The following is an 18,668-nucleotide window of genomic DNA, read 5'->3' on the forward strand; positions in this document are numbered from 1 at the left end:
ATTAACTCAAAGTTAATGGATTCAAAATACTAACTCTGTTTCTCTGTTCTACTGCTGCCAGATCTGCTGAGTTTCTCCAGCCTTTTATATCTTACTTAGAAATTGGAATTCCTTTCCACTCTTCACTCTAATAGTGAGCTTCTTTTTAACTGATCAAGATGGATTCAGTTTCCAAGTTGTGCTCGACTACATTCAGAATGACTTTTGTAAAACAAACACATTCTTTTTTTATAGATGTTTGCTAAACCATAAATACATCAATATCTGGCTCTCGTGCTAAACATGAAATAAAAATATAAATTTTAAGTGTCATTATTTGTCTTGGATGAACTGCATTAAACAAAAACTTGGAGAGTTCTAAACACAATTAGTAGAATGTATTCATGAAATCACATTTACATGCCAGAGGAATTAAGTAAACTCAGTCCCTTTTAATTTAAAGGAAGACCCAGTTTGTGTATTCTGAGGTCTGTTTTCCTTGTGGCATACTCAAAGGCATCAAGTTTTTATAAATAGTATCTTTAGAATCCACACCATGGGAACAGACTCTTCATTCCCCATTTCCCTCCCAAAAATCTAAAATAGCAACTGAAAATGCTTGAAACATATCACAGAGGTTATAGCTGTATAGTAACTATTTCATAGATTTGCTACAGTGTGGAAGCAGACCATTCAGCCCACACCAATCCTCTGAAGAGCAGCCTACACCCCTACCCTATGGCTAGAGTGTGGTGCTGGAAAAGCACAGCAGATCAGGCAGCGTCCAAACAGCAGGAGAGTTGATGTTTCGGACAAAAGCCCTTCATCAGGAATTTGTCTAAAACATCGACTCTCCTGCTTCTTGGATGCTGCCTGACCTGCTATGCTTTTCCAGCACCACACTTGCGACTCTAATCTCCAGCATCTGCTGTCCTCATTTTCACCTATTTTCTAAGGCTAATCCATCTAGCCTATATATCCATGAATACTCTGGCAATTTAGCACAGCAAATCTACCTAACCTGCACATCTTTGGACTGTGGGAGGAAATCAGAGAAAACCCACACATACACAGGGAAAGTGTGCAGACTCCACACAGGCCATCACCTGAGTGTGGAATCAAACCTGGGACCTTTGTGCTGTGAGGCAGCAGTGATAACCACTGAGCTATCGTGCTGTGATGCAAAGGTTAGGAGTTTCAAGTTTATATGCTTGGTGGGGGTTGGTTGGGGTGGTGGGCAAGGTGATAGTGAGAGTCGAGCAGGAGCCCAAAGCAACAGTATTATTTACCAAAAAGGCTAGTGAATTACTAACCTTTTTCATAAGATTGTTGGAATTAAAAAATGAGGAAGTAATGTTTCATTAGTACAGGGTTTTTGAACCTTATCTAGAGCATTGTTTTTAGGCACTGAATCTCATCAGAGATATATTGGCCTTGGAGTTTATACATTGCAGATTCACTAGAATTACATCAGGGAAAAGAGTTTATTATTAGGACAGGTTATAGAAAGTTGGTTTTTGTTCCCTGAAGCATGTTTGAGGGTAATCTTATCAAGCTGTTTAAAATGATCCTGGAACTTGATAGAGTATATATGCAGAGAAATTATTTCCTCCGGATGACTCCGGAACAGGAGCGCATAATCTTAAAATTAGGGCCAGGTCATTTGGGAATGAAATCAGGAAGCACTTTTTCATTCAAAGGATTATGGAAATCTGGAATTCACTCCCCCAAAAGGGCATTGATGCTGGGACAATTGAAATTTTCAAAATCAATAGGTCTTTTTGTGTAATGCAAGTGCATCGAGGTATATGGATCAAAGGTATATGGGCAAATGAAATTGAATTACAGCTCATCCGTGAACTAAAAGAATTTTGGAAAAACGCAGAGGGGCTCATTTTCTGTGAAGTTGCCACTTTGTTTAACACCCAGGATCAACTGTGATCTAATTGTGTGGTAATTTCTGACACAGTGTTGGAGCAGTTATGTTGACCATCTCAATTTTAAATTTGCCAGCACCCTGTTTCTGCTGGATAGAGGAGCTTAAATTCACCCCTCAAATCTTGCCTGAATTCAATAAAATCTGTTAATCTGCCAACATCAGCGGAACATCTAGGGTACAGCTGGATTGTCTTCAGTTGGTTTAAGTTAAGACTGGAAAACTGCTCGACCAACTTGGTCTGCCATAGCTGTGACTCTAGCGGACACTAGATGGTAGATGCCATTTCAGGTCCTTGAATTGTTCAGGTCAACTAGCAGTCACCCAGATCCAGAAATAAAATGTAAAATGTAACCATGCAACATTTAAAAGGTCACAATGTTACTTAATTCATTTAATTCATGATTGTAATACCAATGTTAATATATATTTTTATTTTTAATTCAGTTGTCAACTAAAGCATCCTGTGGTTCTAGCATTTTCTGCACCTATTTCCAGATACTTTTAAGTTGATTCTTTCCACAAAGAATGAGTCTAAATCTGGTCTGGAAATCCAAGCTTATCAGAATTTCTCCTGTTCAGCTGAAATTAAGCCTTGCTGGCTTGGGAATACTAATTTTCTGCTGAATGCTGTATCTTCTAAGATATCAGAGCTGAAGCAAAGCTTGGAGTTGAGCCAGGTTTCCACTGTTAGTATTGATTATGATGGTTATTAGCATTTTGAATATGACTATGAGATAAGTACAAACATACATCTAACCAAAACAAGACAATCATCCCACTCCTACTTGTGATTTGGAGATGCCGGTGTTGGACTGGGGTGTACAAAGTTAAAAATCACACAACACCAGGTTATAGTCAAATAGGTTTATTTGGAAGCACTCGCTTTCGGAGCGCTGCTCCTCCACACCTGATGAAGGAGCAGCGCTTCGAAAGCTAGTGCTTCCAAATAAACCTGTTGGACTATAACCTGGTATTGTGTGATTTTTAATTTTGCACATTCCTACTTGTTATTTTGTCTACAGTCAAGATCAGAATTTTTTTATTCATTTGTGGGATGTGGGAGTAACTGACCAGCCAGCATTTATTGCCTCTCCTTAGTTGTCCTTGAGAAGGTGGTGGGAAGCTCCTTTTGAACAGCTGCAGTCCACCTCTTGTGGGTTGACCCACAATGCCATTAGGGAGGGAATTCCAGGATTATGCCACAGCGACAGTGAAGAAGTGATGATATATTTCCAAGTCAGGATGGTAACTGGCTTGGAGGAGAACTTGCAGGTGGTAGTGTTCCCGTATATCTGCTACCCTTGTCCTTCTACATGGAAGTGGTTGTGGGTTTGGAAGGTGCTATCTCAAAATCTTTGGTGAATTTCTGCAGTGCATTTTGTAGATAGTACACACTGCTGCTACTGAGCATCAGCTGTAGAGGGAATGAATTCTTGTGAATGAGGTGCCATTCAAACAGGCTACATTACCGTGGATGGTGTCTAGGTCTTTGTGTTGTTGGAGCTGCATCCATCCAGGCAAGTGGGAAGTATTCCATCACACTCCTGACTTGAGCCTTGTAGATGCTGGAAGTTGGGAAGTCAGGAGGTGAGTTTCATGCTGCAGTGTTCCTAGCCTCTGCCCTGCTCTTGTAGCCTTTGTGTTTATGTGGTGAGTCCAGTTGATTTTCTGCTCAATGGTAGCCCCAGATATTGATAGTGAGGGATTCAGTGATCGTACCACCATTGAATGTCAAGCGATGGAGTTTAGATGTGTTGGTGATGATCATAGCCTGGCATTTTCACATCATGATTTCCACATAAATTTGGTGTGGAATGGATTGCTAATTTTATTAGAAATATTTTCATAATATAATTCTTGGGCAATGTAAACATGTTGTACAACAACATTGGTAAGTTCCTCTAAATGGTTGGTTACCACCAATTTAAAATTATCATTCGTTTATTGAAGAAGCCATTTCAAAGAGCAAAACAATTTAGTGTTGGGAAGCACAAAGGTTTGAAGAGGTTACGAGTTGAGATATTTGTGGTGTTTCTCTGAATTGAATTGAATGAGTTGTTGTCACTTGTATTTATCAAATAAATAGTAAAAAGTGTAATGTTTTGCCAGGTCTCAATAATTTACAGAAGATATTAAGATATAGGACTGAAATTAAGATCTAAGACTTAAATATAAGTAAAAGCAGAGTTCATCTTCCTCCCTTCTTGTGCTCCGCTCAACATCCGTGGGTGGGAGGAGGTGTCTGTTGCTGCTGGTAGCAACATTTGGAGTCGCAGTTTGCTGGACAATGATTTCTGATCACTATGGGATGTGGAGGGGTTGGCAAAAAGGTGAAAACCATTTTAAAACTAGTTGAAAATCAGTGGGATGTATTCATAGCTGCTGAATTGTTTCTTGTTGCTTCTAGGTCGAGGTAACAGATGTTCCATTTCATACAATTACTGATGCATATATGGGAAAAGAACACATTATACAAGTTGCTGCTAAGGACAGCGAGGTTGGCACTTGGAGTGAATGGAGTAAAGCTGTACATGCTACGCCATGGACACAACTGATGCCAACGAATGAGCCTGAAAAGAAACCCAACAATGGTAATGGAGCTGTCAGATTCTTTGTTTCATACCTCATCTGAAGGTCTAGCGAAGCTTTAACATGACAAACATTGGCAGCAACCTTAAAATTATGTCTTTGGTGAAAGAGAGAGAAATTTGTTGGTGTCTACCATTGGTGCAGCTGTATGTGAAAATGTCTTTATGTGTGCGTGTGCGCATGTAAAGATGCATGCTTACATATACCTAATTTATTGAAAACTTCATTCACAAGCTGAGGGCATCGCTGGCTCAATGGGCAGCATTTATTGCCCATCCCAGAGGACAGTTAAGAGTCACCCACATTGCTGTGGGTCTGAAGTCACATGTAAACCAAACAAGATAGGAAAGCACTTCCCTTCCCTAAAAGACATTAGTGAACCAGATGGGTTTTCCCAACAATCGATATGGTCATCTGTAGATTCTTAATTCCAGATTCCAATTTTATTAAAATTGCACTATCTGCCATGGTGAGATTCAAATTCAGATCCACAGAACATTATCTGTGTCTCGAGATTAACAATCCATCGATAATACCACTAGGCCTTTGCCTCCCTGGAATACATTATATGATATTTTTAAAAATATTGAACAATCAAAAATGCTATTTTAAGACCCGGCATTAAATTTATTCAGTGTATTTGTTGTTCTGATTAATAGCACTTACTCAGAATGGAACCTGAGATTTTCCTAACCTTTGTAGTTTAGTGGCATGATTGACCATAACAACACACTTATTAGGAGGAATTTTCTTCTATTTTACCAACATAAACTGGGTGGGGGACTTGGTAAATTCTAAATGATATGCTTCCTTTTGCATCCTGTGGCCTATTTCAACAATTCCTTTTTATGAATGGTTGCAATCGCATCTGATTGAGTTAGGAGACACATGAATAAATGTAAGTTTAGCTGGTGAGTAACCTCATTCGTACGCAATATAATTTTTCAAGTGTCCATGTGGGACAACTATATTAAGACCCAGTTAGATCTTGCAAGCACACAGTAGAGACCCCATCTCATCAATATAAAACCTATCTTTGTGATCCTAGGGTAAGGAGCAAACACAGAAGCTGCTGGAAACACTCAGTGGGTCTAGCAGCATCTTGAAGGGCCACTAAACCTGAAACATTAATTTTGCTCTCTCTCCAGAGATGTTGACATATCCGCTGAGTTTTTCCAGTTTCTGTTTTTGCTTCTGATTTCCAGTATCAGCAGTTCTTTGGATGTTTTTTAATCAAAAAAATCACACGACACCAAGTTATAGACCAATAAGTTTATTCAAAAACACACGCTTTTGGAGCCTTCTGTAGTACCTGAGAAGGAGCGAGGCTCCCAAAGCTTGTGTTTTCAAATAAACCTGTTGGACTATAAGCTGGTGTCGTGTGATTTTTGACCTTGTCCAACACCGGCACATCCACATCGTGGCTTTGTTTTTGCCTAGAGTTCACCCAAACTCCATAAAACTTTGATTTGTTGCAATCATAAGCATTCCCCCAGCCTGCAATAAAATCCCAATCACAGTGATTTACATAGCTGCTGGCCTAGGCTGCACAGTTCTCCCAAGCAACAATTTGGCAAGCTACCCCTGAATGCCGTTTCAAGCAAGTGCTTTATTGGTAGAATGTGTCCAAGACCCAACCTTTATATGGTTTGAATCTCACAGTGCATGCAGCCCAGGGGATTGCCTGTATGTCCCATGCAAGTGTCGTCACCATCATCATCAGCACCACCTCATTGCCTCCAATTGGGTGTACAATTACAATTACAATTTCTTTAAAAATTTAAATAACAAGTTGAAAGGTGCAGCACTGTACAAGATGGGGATTTGCTGAAGCGACTGATGTTAATTTATATAGAAATTAGGTTCAGCATGTTGGGGAAATGCATGAGATTGGAATAGAACTGGTATAGGAACAATGGACAGAGTGGCCTGTTTCTGTGCTGTAACAATCTCATGTTTCTGTGAGTTGGTTATTGCAGTTGCTCGCAAATCCTCTGTTGGACTTCAGAGCGAGTGTGTTCTTCCTGAGAGATTCAGTAAACCGCTAAATAAATGAAAGTTGTGCTTTAGCTCCTAACATGGGGCTCACATTGCTGGGGTAATAAAGAAAGAGAAAAATAATCATGCTGCAACAGATTACGTGGGGCTGTATAGCATGCTGTCCTAGATGCCCAGTCATCATTTCTAGTTCATGTATCACAAAATCCCAAAAACATGTAGCAATCTAATCTATTAATGATGGTGATGGTGATTGAGAGAAATGTTGATCAGAACACAAAGGAAGCATATTGCTTTCCTTTTTATGGTACCATGTAGTCATTTAAATTTACACCCACTGTAAAATAGGACACCTCCAGTAATGCAGCACTATTCCAGTACCATAGGCAACTTAAATTTATATGAGCTTAAACCTGGAGTGAGATTTGAACTCATGACTTGAGAGGCAATAGCAACAGGACTGACCTGACAACTGTTATTTGGATACTAAAAAAAGGATGCTGTTGATTGAATGAATCTTTCATTGTTTTGACAGTTTCAGAACCTTTTCATAGTACAACTCCAAGTGTTAGAGCCATTGGGCCAGGGAACAGTTCTGTGAGAGTGGAATCATCTGCGACACTGTTCCTCAGCATAATCGTGATTTTATTTATCTGGTAAGATGCACTACTCTTTTACTTTCTGAATTATATTTTCATACAAAAGATGCTTGCAGAGTGAAGCTATTATATAATCTTTCAAGCAAATGTTCCAATTATGAGCTGAGTTGCAATTTTTGGAACGAGTACAATTACTGCATTGTGGGTGTAACTTTAATAGTGTCCCTGACCTTGACCTTACATTTGGCAATCTTGGCACAGAGATCGACGTAGCTGACATTCTTCATCCATTAGTTGGAATGAACAAACTTTCCAGCTGGCTGTCAATCCAGAATGACATCTGACATCTGTGTTTCAGTTCCCACCACACATTGCTGTCATACAGAGTTCTGTATGGGGATGGGAAAGGAGGGGCTAATTCATAAAGGTTAGCTTTTAATTTACTGATGTGCTGACAACTATATAGTTGACTTTGCTGACAGGTTGCTTGAGTAAGGATTTTTGAAGGGTGAGATTGAAATTTCGCACTAGCAGCTGGAAAGTCTGTTTGCCTGCAGTATCGCACACCCCAATCCATTTTCAAGAAGGACAGGTTGCTGCAGAATAGCCACCAATTGCATTACATAAGAAGCCGATGAAGGCCTCTCTCCCATGATGACTGGAATTTTCTAGATGGCAAGCAGGTCCAACACTGCAAGACCAACATTTATTTACTATCTCAAAGTACCCTTGAAATTAGCAAAGCACATGGTGAACTACCATGATATAATTTTTAGACAGTTATAAAAGATTTATGAGGTTTGTACATTGAAAAGATATTGTTGAATACCATGAATTGATGTTTACATAAGTATGGATTGCCAGTCGAATCTCTAGAGTTGCCAACTATCATTTTAATCAATATCATCCACCTTAACAACGTAATTTGAAAAACAAGTATTTGAAGCTGTGAATGTGGTCCTCTTCCAGTATAAAATAACTGTTGAACACATGAAGCTCATTTGTTCTATGTATTCTGGATTTTCTGGAAGGTTATATTTGTTACCAGCTATTTGCCTTGATAGAATGATGGTCAGCCTTCTTTTGTAGATACTGCTACTGGTTTTCATATGCTAGCGTGAAGGCCTGCCTGAGAATAAAAAAAAGGTTTATGTTTAAATCAACATGATGTGTAACTTGATGGTGATGACATTCCCACAATTTCACTTCCCTTGTCGTTTTTTATGATAACCTCAAAGATGCTATTGATGTAGGATTTGCAAATTGCTACAGTGCAACTTGTACAGATGCCACAATAAACTGATGATAGAGTAGGTGGACGTTCAACCTACAGTTTTTAGAGGCTTGTGGTGACAGTCAACAGTATTGTTTGACCTCAAAACTATCTCGAGTGTGGCTGGAGCTCCCCCATAATTCTTTAAACAGCCTCTAGTCTTAACCATAAAATTCCTACAGTGTGGAAACAGGCCATTTGGCCCAACAAGTCCACATCGACCCTCTGAAGAGTATCCCACCCAGACCCATTTCCCTCACCTATTACTCAACATTCGCCCTGAATAATGTACCTAACCGAAACATCTCCGAGTACTATGGGCAATGTAGCATAGCCAGTTCACCTAACTTGCACATCTTTGGGTTGTGGGAGGAAACTGGAGCACCCAGAGAAACCCATGCAGACACGGGGAGAATGTACAAACTCCACACAGTCACCCAAGGTTGGAATCAAATCTGGGTCCCTGCACTGTGAGGCAGCAGTGCTAACACTGAGCCAATGTGCAGCCAACAACCACATAGTTGATCTGGCTGGTTCAGCTGAGTGTATATTTAATGGTTACAAGTTGGACATCAATTTTGCTCGAATTCCTTGGTAGCCTACTTGGTCAAAATCCTGAAATGATTACCTCTCCTTGTGTGTTCACTACTTGTATTTATGGCTAGATCAGTGTCATCATGAACTGAGTAGCTCTGGTGGAAAAGGTTGGAGAACAGTTTAGGAGCTATCTGATGAAAAACATTTTAATTGTTTTACTGATAGGAAAGGCCAGCACAGCAATTCATATATTCCATTGCTTATGGAAAGATTATACCTCAGCAATGTTCCATGAATAGATACCAGTGTTGTAGAGTAGCCAGAGAGATAACTGTTGAAGGCTTTCAAATACTTTCGTCTGATGCTCCTGATAAAAATTATGGTATGCACATATGCCCAGTTGATCTTTGTGCCTTCACTCAAGTCTCACTCATGCCACATTTCATTGTCAGTAATAAATATAAACCATAATAAGTTCATTCAGTGCTTCTCAAACGTTCTTGAGCTTTCCGCAAATTCTCAGAATTTCATGCCCATATGCCCAGCGTAGAGGAGAGTGGGTGTCGTAGTGAAAAAGTATGGAGCTGGAAAAGCACAGCAGGTCAGGCAGCATCCAGGGAGCAGGAGATTCAATGTTTCAGATGCTGCCTGAGCTGTTGTGCTTTTCCAGCAGCACACTTTTTTGACTCTGACTCTCCAGCATCTGTTGTCCTCACTTTCTCTTAGTTATATGGAATAGCGATTTCAACATGGGGGAAAGTGAGCTCTGAGGCAACATTGGCAAGGTAGGTCCAGCAGCAAAAGATGATGCCTAAGGATCAATGATTTTGTCACATTGGTTGAGTTTGGCGGTAGCAGAAGGGTATCACGGCAACATCGAGGTGGACCACAATGAGAGATTCCCAGGGCAGTGTGGAGGTGAATTGGCCCAGCAGTGAAAGATGTTGCCTGAGGATTGTCAGCATCGACATTGATTGGGTCCGGCGTCAAGGGCAGTGGGGCGGTGATGGTTCTGAGCCGGCTCAAAACTCAAACGTAGATGGACTTCTCTGTAAACTATTCTTTTCTCTTATTCTTAAACTATCCAAATGGTGCCGTATTGTGGCGACAACTGAAAGCTTTTTGCTGTATTTTCTTGTATTTCTCAGTCTAAAATACATGTGACAACAAAAATTATTCATTAATTCAAGCTGATAGTTCATATTGGCAGAAGTTTCGCTGTCTTCCTTCAGTTCTGTTTGGTTCTTATTCTCTCCATTTTCAACTCTGTTTGATTTCTTTCTCTCTTCTTCTGGAACCAGGGGATTGCATGTCAGTAATTTGCTGTTTGGATTTCCTGAGCAGAAAGCCAGCACGTATACAATGGACTGATGGTCTCCTGTACTTAATGTTGTCTTTTTCTCTAATTTTCTGTTTCCCTTTTTTCCTCCTCCTTCTCTCCACATTTTTCCTATCTTGGTACTTTCCAGAATTGTAGCAGATCTGGTGAGCAAAAGCTTGGGCAGAGAGAATTTTTAAGTGTCATAAAGTAAGAAAGTAGGGTTAAGAGGTGAAAAGGTATACAGTATGTGTTCCAGAGCTTAGTTTCTAGGCAACAGATTTTGAGGAGTGTAAATATGTTGCTTTAGAGGCTTGTGGGGTTGGAGCAGATTACAGATATAGGGATTTAATGAGAAATTTGAAACCAAGCCATTGCTTGACCAAGAGTCAATGCAGGTCCGCAAACACAGGGTGAAAGGGAAAGAGTACTCGCTGTGAATTTAGACACAGCATCAGAGTTTTGGACGATCTCAACTTGACAGATGCTGGAATATTGGAGACCCATTCACAAGTGTATTGGAATCATTTAGTCTGGATAGTTATTATGTCTGGACTCAGTTATTACATTAAGAGAGCATCATGGAGGTATCAAGGGAACAAAACGGTTTTAATCAGGCAGCAAGCAGTGAGAGAGATATTGAAAAGGCCACAGATTGAGATTATTAAAGAAGCCAGACTGCAAGATGGTAAAGCAATTGGAGAGTAGACCACTGGAAGCGCTGCAGAGATGACAATAAAGAAGAAGTGAATTAGGTTGCTGAAGATTAGTTGTGGTCATTGTTGCGTGGGATATTCCAGTTCCTTCCAGGCAGAGGTTGTGCCAATGTTATGACTCAAATCACCACTTAAATAACACATTAATTTATTCAATCAAAATTTGTAAACATTTATCTTAAAAAGTATCTTCACAAATTTGACATGACGGAAAATGAATATGTCTTTGTATTGTTTACTTTAGTGATAGAAATGGATGGGTGTATGCCACTGGGTAAGAGTTACAGCTGGGTGAAAGGCAATTACGATGTGATTAGGCAAGATTTAGGAAGCATAGGATGGAGAAGGAAACTGCAGGGGATGGGCACATTAGAAATGTGAAGCTTATTCAAGGAAAAGCTACTGTGTGTCCTTGATAAGTGTGTACCTGTCAGGCAGGGAGGAAGCTGTAGAGTGCGGGAGCCATGGTTTATGAAGGAATTGGAATCTCTGATCAAGAGGAAGAAGAAAGCTTATGTTAGGATGAGATATGAAGGCTCAGTTAGGGCGCCTGAGGATTACAAGGTAGCCAGGAAAGACCTAAAGAGAGAGCTCAGAAGAGCCAGGAGGAGATATGAGAAGTTGTTGGCGGATAGGATCAGGATAAATCCTAAGGCTTTCTATAGATATTTAACGAATAAAAGAATTGACAAGAGTAAGATTAGGTAAAAACTGGATTAGTGGTGCTGGAAGAGCACAGCAGTTCAGGCAGCATCCAACGAGCAGTGAAATCGACGTTTCGGGCAAAAGCCCTTCATAAGATTAGGGCCAATCAAGGATAGTAATGGGAAGTTGTGTATGGAGTCAGAGGAGATAGGGGAAGCACTAAATGAATATTTTTCAACAGTATTCACTCTAGAAAATGACAATGTTGTCGAGGAGATTACTGAGGTACAGGCTACTAGACTAGGTGTGATTGAGGTTCACAAGGAGGAGGTATTAGAAATCCTGCGGAGTGTGGAAATAGATAAGTCCCCTGAGCCGGATGGGATTTACCCTAGGATCCTCTGGGAAGCCAGGGAGGAGATTGCCGAGCCTTTGGCATTGATCTTTAAATCGTCATTGTCTACAGGAATTGTGCCAGAAGACTGGAGGATAGCAAATGTGGTTCCCCTGTTCAAGAAGGGGAGTAGAGATAACCCTGGTAATTATAGACCAGTGAGCCTTACTTCAGTTGTTGGTAAAGTGTTGGAAAAGGTTATAAGAGATAGGATTTATAATCATCTAGAAAAGAATAATTTGATTAGGGATAGTCAGCACGGTTTTGTGAAGGGTAGGTCGTGCCTCACAAACCTTATTGAGTTCTTTGAAAAGGTGACCACACAGGTAGATGAGAGTAAACTGGTTGATGTGGTGTATATGGATTTCAGCAAGGCATTCGATAAGGTTCCCCACAGTAGGCCATTGTACAAAATGCGGAGGACTGGGATTGTGGGAGAAATAGCAGTTTGGATCAGTAATTGGCTTGCTGAAAGAAGACAGAGGGTGGTGGTTGATGGGAAATGTTCATCCTGGAGTCCAGTTACCAGTGGTGTACCGCAAGGATCGGTGTTGGGTCCACTGCTGTTCGTCATTTTTATAAATGACCTGGATGAGGGCATGGAAGGATGGGTTGGTAAATTTGCAGGTCGGTGGAGTTGTGGATAGTGACGAAGGATGTTATAGGTTACAGAGAGACATAGCTAAGCTGCAGAGCTGGGCTGAGACATGTCTGCATTAAACTCCATTTGACAAGTGTGAGGTGATTCGCTTTGGTCGGAGTAACCGGAATGCAAAGTACTGGGCTAATGGTAAGATTCTTGGTAGTGTAGATGAGCAGAGAGATCTCGATCTTGGTGTCCCGAATACAGACCCTTGAAAGTTGCCACCCAGGTTGACAGGGTTGTTAAGAAGGCATACAGTGTTTTTTTAGCTTTTATTAATAGAGGGATCGAGTTCCAGAACCATGAGGTTATGCTACAGCTGTACAAAACTCTAGTGCGGCCGCACTTGGAGTATTGTATACAGTTCTGGTCACCGCATTATAAGAAGGATGTGGAAGCTTTGGAAAGGGTGCAGAGGAGATTTACCAGGATGTTGCCTGGTATGGAGGGAAGGTCTTACAAGGAAAGGCTGAGGAACTTGAGGCTGTTTTCGTTAGAGAGAAGAAGGTTGAGAGGTGACTTAATAGAGACATATAAGATAATCCAAGGGTTAGATAGGGTGGACAGGGAAAGTCTTTTTCCAAGAATGGTGATGGCGAGCATGAGGGGGCATAGCTTTACATTGAGGGGTGATAGATATGGGACTGCTGTCAGAGATAATTTCTTTACTCAGAGAGTCGTAAGGTTATGAAATGCTTTGCCTGCAATGTTAGTAGATTCACCAACTTTAAGTACATTTACGTCGTCATTGGACAAGTATATGGACGTATATGGAATAGTGTAGGTTAGATGGGCTTCAGGTTGGTATGACAGGTCGGCGCAACATTGAGGGCCGAAGGGCCTGTACTGCGCTGTAATGTTCTATGTTCTATGAAAGCTCTGAATTCATTTTAACTCTAAAGTGTTATCTTTGTTGATACTTCTCAGTACAAATTTGTTAAAATGCCCAGTGGATTAAAAGCATCGGTGGAAACTGCATGTTATACTTGTGAGAAAATAGTTATGTAAGCAGTTGTTGACAATGCTGCTATGCCATTCTGCAGCTGATTACATTCCAGTAAAGTGTTTTTTTTGTGTGTGTTGTACAAAACACAGCTGCAGCAGCTGGAGATCTGTTTGGAGAGGTTCGACAGCCAAAAATGTTACAATGGCTTTTTGTCAAAAGTACACACAGGTACAGCTTCAAGTTATTCATTCTACATTAATTCTTAAAATCAGCTCAACAATGGCAGGGGTCAGAGATCCCATAGTGCAACATGGGATGCGGTGGCCACCATTCCGAGTTATATATCACCATTATTTCACTGTCACTGCTTCAGAGCCTTGGAAGTCCCTCCCCGATGCTGCTGAGAGATCATCATCGTCAAAAAGACTGCAGTAGTTCACAAAGAAGATCTATTTCTAAGATTTCAGGATAATTAGAAATAAGCAAAAAAAAAAGCAACCTTTTTCTTCAGACAAAATTTATCTTAGAACATTCAAGACTCCCATGGTACCATATGCCTAGCTGCCTAAAGGCAAAGCTATGTCTCCCAAAGCAGGGCATCCATGCAGAAGGTAAGGTGTTGGGGAAGGCCTGGATTGTGAACCTGCAGGGTCCACCTTTTCCAGCCCTCAGAATGTTTTGGAAGTTCAATGACAGGGGTATACTCAAGATGTAATGGCCCATACCCTTCAAAGAGGAAACACATTAATTTTTCTTAGATTAATTATTGAACTGCTACTTTCTTTTAAGTGAAGTCTTTAGGATCAGTTTTCAGTTTACTTTGGCTGCCTGAAGGACTCCTAACTCCGTGGCCAGACAGCCATTTTCAGTTTTGATGGCCTGGTTCTTATGCCAAGCAGCCTAGCTGCAAGACGACTGATATAAGTGGCCACACTAACATTTAAAACAAGACAAGTGATGGTCAGCCCTTCAATCAGGAAGCACCTATTTGATAAGCTTATGAAGGTACAGACAGAAGAAGACTGGCTGGTCCATCAAGTGTGCTCCAAACTTCACATTTTAGTTCATTCACTTAAATAGATGAAACATTGAAGACAATATCTTTCCGAGTTAGGATCATGTGCGACTTGGAGGGAAAGATACAGGTGGTTGTATTTGTGTGTGTGTGCTAGCCTTGCCCTTCAATATGATAGAGGTCAAGGCTTGGAAGGTGCAGTTGAAAAGGTTTTGGTGAGTTCCTGCAATACATATTGAATATATGTATTCACAGCGGAATGGTGGCTCAGTGGTTAGCCCTACTGCCTCACAGCGTCAGGGACCCAGGTTTGATTCCAACCTTGGGTGACTGTCTGTGTGGAGTTTGCACGTTCTCCTTATGTCTGCGTGGGTTTGCTCCGGTTTCTTCCCACAGTCCAAAGATGTGCAAGTTCGGTGAATTGGCCGTGCTAAATTGCCCATAGTGTTCAGGGATGTGTAGGTTAGGTGCATTAGTCAGGGGTAAATGTAGAGTAATAGGGAAATGGGTCTGGGTGGGATTCTCTTCAGAGGGTCAGTGTGGACTTGCTGGGCCGAAGGCCCTTTTTCCACACTGTAGGGATTCTTTTCTATAAATATGGTACATAATGTTTCCACTGAGTATCAATGGTGGAGAAGATGAATGATTAAGGTGGTGAGTGGTTGCCAATCAAGCAGGCTGTTCTTCCTGCATGCTCGTGTCAGGCTTCTTGAGTGTTCTTGGAACCACAGTCTTCCAAGCAAATGGAAAGTATTCCATCATCCTCTTGCCTTGTGTCTAGTATATGTTGACAGACTTTGGGAAGTCAGGAGATGGGTTACTCACTGCAGAGTTTTCTAGTCTTGTACTTGTATTTAGTTGGCTGGCCCAATTAAACTTCCATTCAATGACAACCCTCAGAATGTTGATGTTGAGGGGATCAGCAACAGTAGTGTTATTGAATATCATGTGAGTACAGTCAGATTCTCTCTTGAATTGTCCTACCTGTTCATCTTCCTTACCACCTATCTGCTCCACCCTCCCCTCCTACCTATCACCGTGACACCCCACCCTGCATCTACCTTTTGCCTTGCCAGCTATTCCCCCCCAGCTCCACCACCATCCTCCTATTTATCTCTCAACCCCCCCTCCCCCCACCCCCAACATTCCTGAGGAAGGGCTGATGCCCAAAATGGTGGTAAAAACAAGGACTGCAGATGCTGGAAACCAGAGTCTAGATTAGAGTGGTGCTGGAAAAGCACAGCAGGTCAGGCAGCATCAGAGGAGCAGGAAAATTGACATTTCGGGCAAAAGCCCTTCCTGATGAAGGACTTTTGCCCGAAACGTCGATTTTCCTGCTCCTCGGCTGATGACCGAAACGTCAATTCCTGCTCCTTGGGTACTGCCTGACCTGCTGTACTTTTCTAGTGCCACACTTTTCGACTCTGATCTCCGACATCTGCAGTCCTCATTTTCTCTTAGATTCTCTGTTGTAGAAGATGGTCATTACCAGGCACTTGTGTTACACAACTACAGAGGAACTTCAATTATCCAAAGGACACAGGCAGGGTGCATTTCGTTCGGTTAATCGAACTCCGGATAATCGAATGCCAAATAACATAATTTAGCCAATCATCGGGACCTTACGATTTTGCTGGATAATGCAATATTCGGATAATCGAATGCCAGATACTCGAGTTTCATCTGTATTGCTTTCCATGTGTCCACATGTGTGAAGCCTTTTCCCCATCAAGGTAGAGAGTGATGCAGTTGATTCTGAGAATGGGGTCCCGAACCTAAATAGAAGAAACTCTGATACTATGTGGTACGAGTTGGCTATGAACGATTGGGGAACATTTTTAAAGAGATGATGCTGGAAAGGCAATAATAAACATTTAAAGAGCACCTGGGTGAATTACTAAAATTCTTAATTCGTCTCTGGCACAAAAATAAAACTGGAAATGTGGGTAAACCATGGTTTACAAGAGAAATCAGAAACAGTATCGGATCCAAGGAAGAGACGTGCAAATTGACCAGAGGGAAAAAACATCCCTTAGAAATGGGACAGTTGTAATTCAGCAAAGGAGGGCAAAAGATTAATTAAGGAAGAGAAAATACGAGTACAAGAGTGGGGAACACAAATACTGACTGTAGAAGTTCCTGTAGGTGTGTGAAGAGAAAAATGTTGGTGACGACAAGCTGCAGAGCGAAAAAATAGTTAGCATTTTGAACCTGATAGGAGTCTTCTTCAGAACCCAATGACAGAACCCTTTAACAATTACTGTCTGTTTCTTATTCCTCAACCAATTTTGTGTTCATGTTGTCACTGTCCCTTTTATTCCATGACCTACAACTTTGCTAATAAGTCTTTTCTGGCACTGGAACAAAAGCCTTTTGGAAGTCCATGTCCACTATATCAACAGCCCTTATTAACCCTCTCTATTTCCTCAAGGTGGCAATTCATAATTTTTCCATAATACAGCCATGCTGACTGAAATTACCTAGAATTTTTCCATGGGACTATTACCTGGAATTTTTCCATGGGACTATTAATTTATTCCATAAAATTGTTTCCAAAGGTTTCCCCACTGCCAACACTAAATTGACTAGTCTGTAATTTCTGGGCTTATCTTTGCAACCTAGGGAAATAATGTTTGCAATTCTCTACTGCTCTGGCACCACTTTTGAATCCGGGGAAGATTGAAGGATTGTTGCTAGTTCTTTTCCAATTCCCATTCTCATTTCCTTTAATATTCTTGAATGTGTCTCATCCAGTCTGCAGTATGTTATCAACCTTCAGTCCCGAAAGCTTATCCAATACATCATTATCCATTTTAAGCCCTTCTAGTGACTGAGTATCCACTTTTGCCACTGTGACCGAGGCACCATCTGCCTAATTGGTAAAAACAGATGCAAAATGTTAATTTAATTTCTCAGCTATATCCCTTACCTCCAAGACCTCGTGTCTTTTTCATTCCACTCCTATTATTGTGCTTTGAATATTAATGAACTTGAGCTAGGATTCACCTTTAGTTTATCTACCAGTATTTTTAACATAATCTCTCTTTGTTTCTCTTATTTGTTTTTTTTCATCTCCCTTCTGAACCTTCTGCATTCAGCTTGATTGTCATCTCTATTTACTACTTGACATCTTTTATTTCTTTAACTTCATTTCAATCACCTTTGTCATTCAGAGAGCTATGAATGTGTTTGTGCCACCTTCCACCTTCTGAGGGAATATGCCTTGACTGTGTCCAAATGACCTCCCCTTTGAAATGAGCTTGTTGTTCAGCTACTGTTCCTTCACCAACTTTTCATTCCAGTCTATCCAGACCAACTCTCTTGTGCCCCAGTGACATCTGCTGTCTGCCAGTTGGCTATTCTTACTCTGGATTGACCAATGTCATTTTCCACATGTTCCTAAACCTTCTGATACAATGATCACTGTCCCTCAAATGTTCTCCCATGGCCACTTGATCTACTTGGCCCACCTCATTCCCAAGATTCAGGTCTAACAGTGCCTCCTTTTTTACTGGTGCTGTAGGAAATTCTCCTGAACATGATGTAAGAACATCTAATCTTCACTGTCCCTTACACTACCACTATCCATCTGCATATGGGTAAATAAAGACCCCCATTATAACTACTTCACAATGCTCCTTACAGATTTGTTCCTCTATGTCTGTGCTGCTAGTTGGTGATTGATAGGTTACACCAAATCATGTAATTGCATCCTTGTTCTTTAGCACTAGTATGTGCTAAATTCAGGATTTTGTCCTGAATCAACTGAAACTTACTCTTTCTCCAAAACTGCAAAGCTCTTCTTAACCAAAAATGAAACACCTCATTTTATTCTCTTTCCTATCTTTTCTGAATACTCTCTAACCAGGAGTATTTATCATCTAAACCTATCCTTCCTTATGAGGTATACAAGATAATGAGAGGCATAGGTAGAGTCGATAGCCAGAGACTATTTCCCAGGGCAGAAATGGCTAACACGAGGGGTCATAGTTTTAAGCTGGGTGGAGGAAAGTATAGAGGGGATGTCAGAGGCAGGTTCTTTACACAGAGAGTTCTGAGATCATGGAATACGTTGCC

The 18,668-nt window shown here is 40.9% G+C and overlaps 1 protein-coding gene across 4 annotated transcripts in view; it reads left to right on the forward strand.

The window, feature by feature from the left end:
- The window catches only part of cntfr (ciliary neurotrophic factor receptor), a 375,848-nt gene that overhangs the window by 352,926 nt on the left and 4,254 nt on the right, over positions 1-18,668 (forward strand). For all 4 annotated transcript variants that reach the window (XM_072573295.1, XM_072573296.1, XM_072573298.1 and 1 more), the window contains 2 exons: positions 4,326-4,509; positions 7,041-7,161. In XM_072573295.1, coding sequence (XP_072429396.1) covers positions 4,326-4,509; positions 7,041-7,161 — 305 coding nt within the window. The remainder of the gene's footprint in view (positions 1-4,325; positions 4,510-7,040; positions 7,162-18,668) is intronic.

The sequence above is a fragment of the Chiloscyllium punctatum genome, chromosome 1 (assembly GCF_047496795.1).
Source record: "Chiloscyllium punctatum isolate Juve2018m chromosome 1, sChiPun1.3, whole genome shotgun sequence".
Taxonomy (NCBI): domain Eukaryota; kingdom Metazoa; phylum Chordata; class Chondrichthyes; order Orectolobiformes; family Hemiscylliidae; genus Chiloscyllium; species Chiloscyllium punctatum.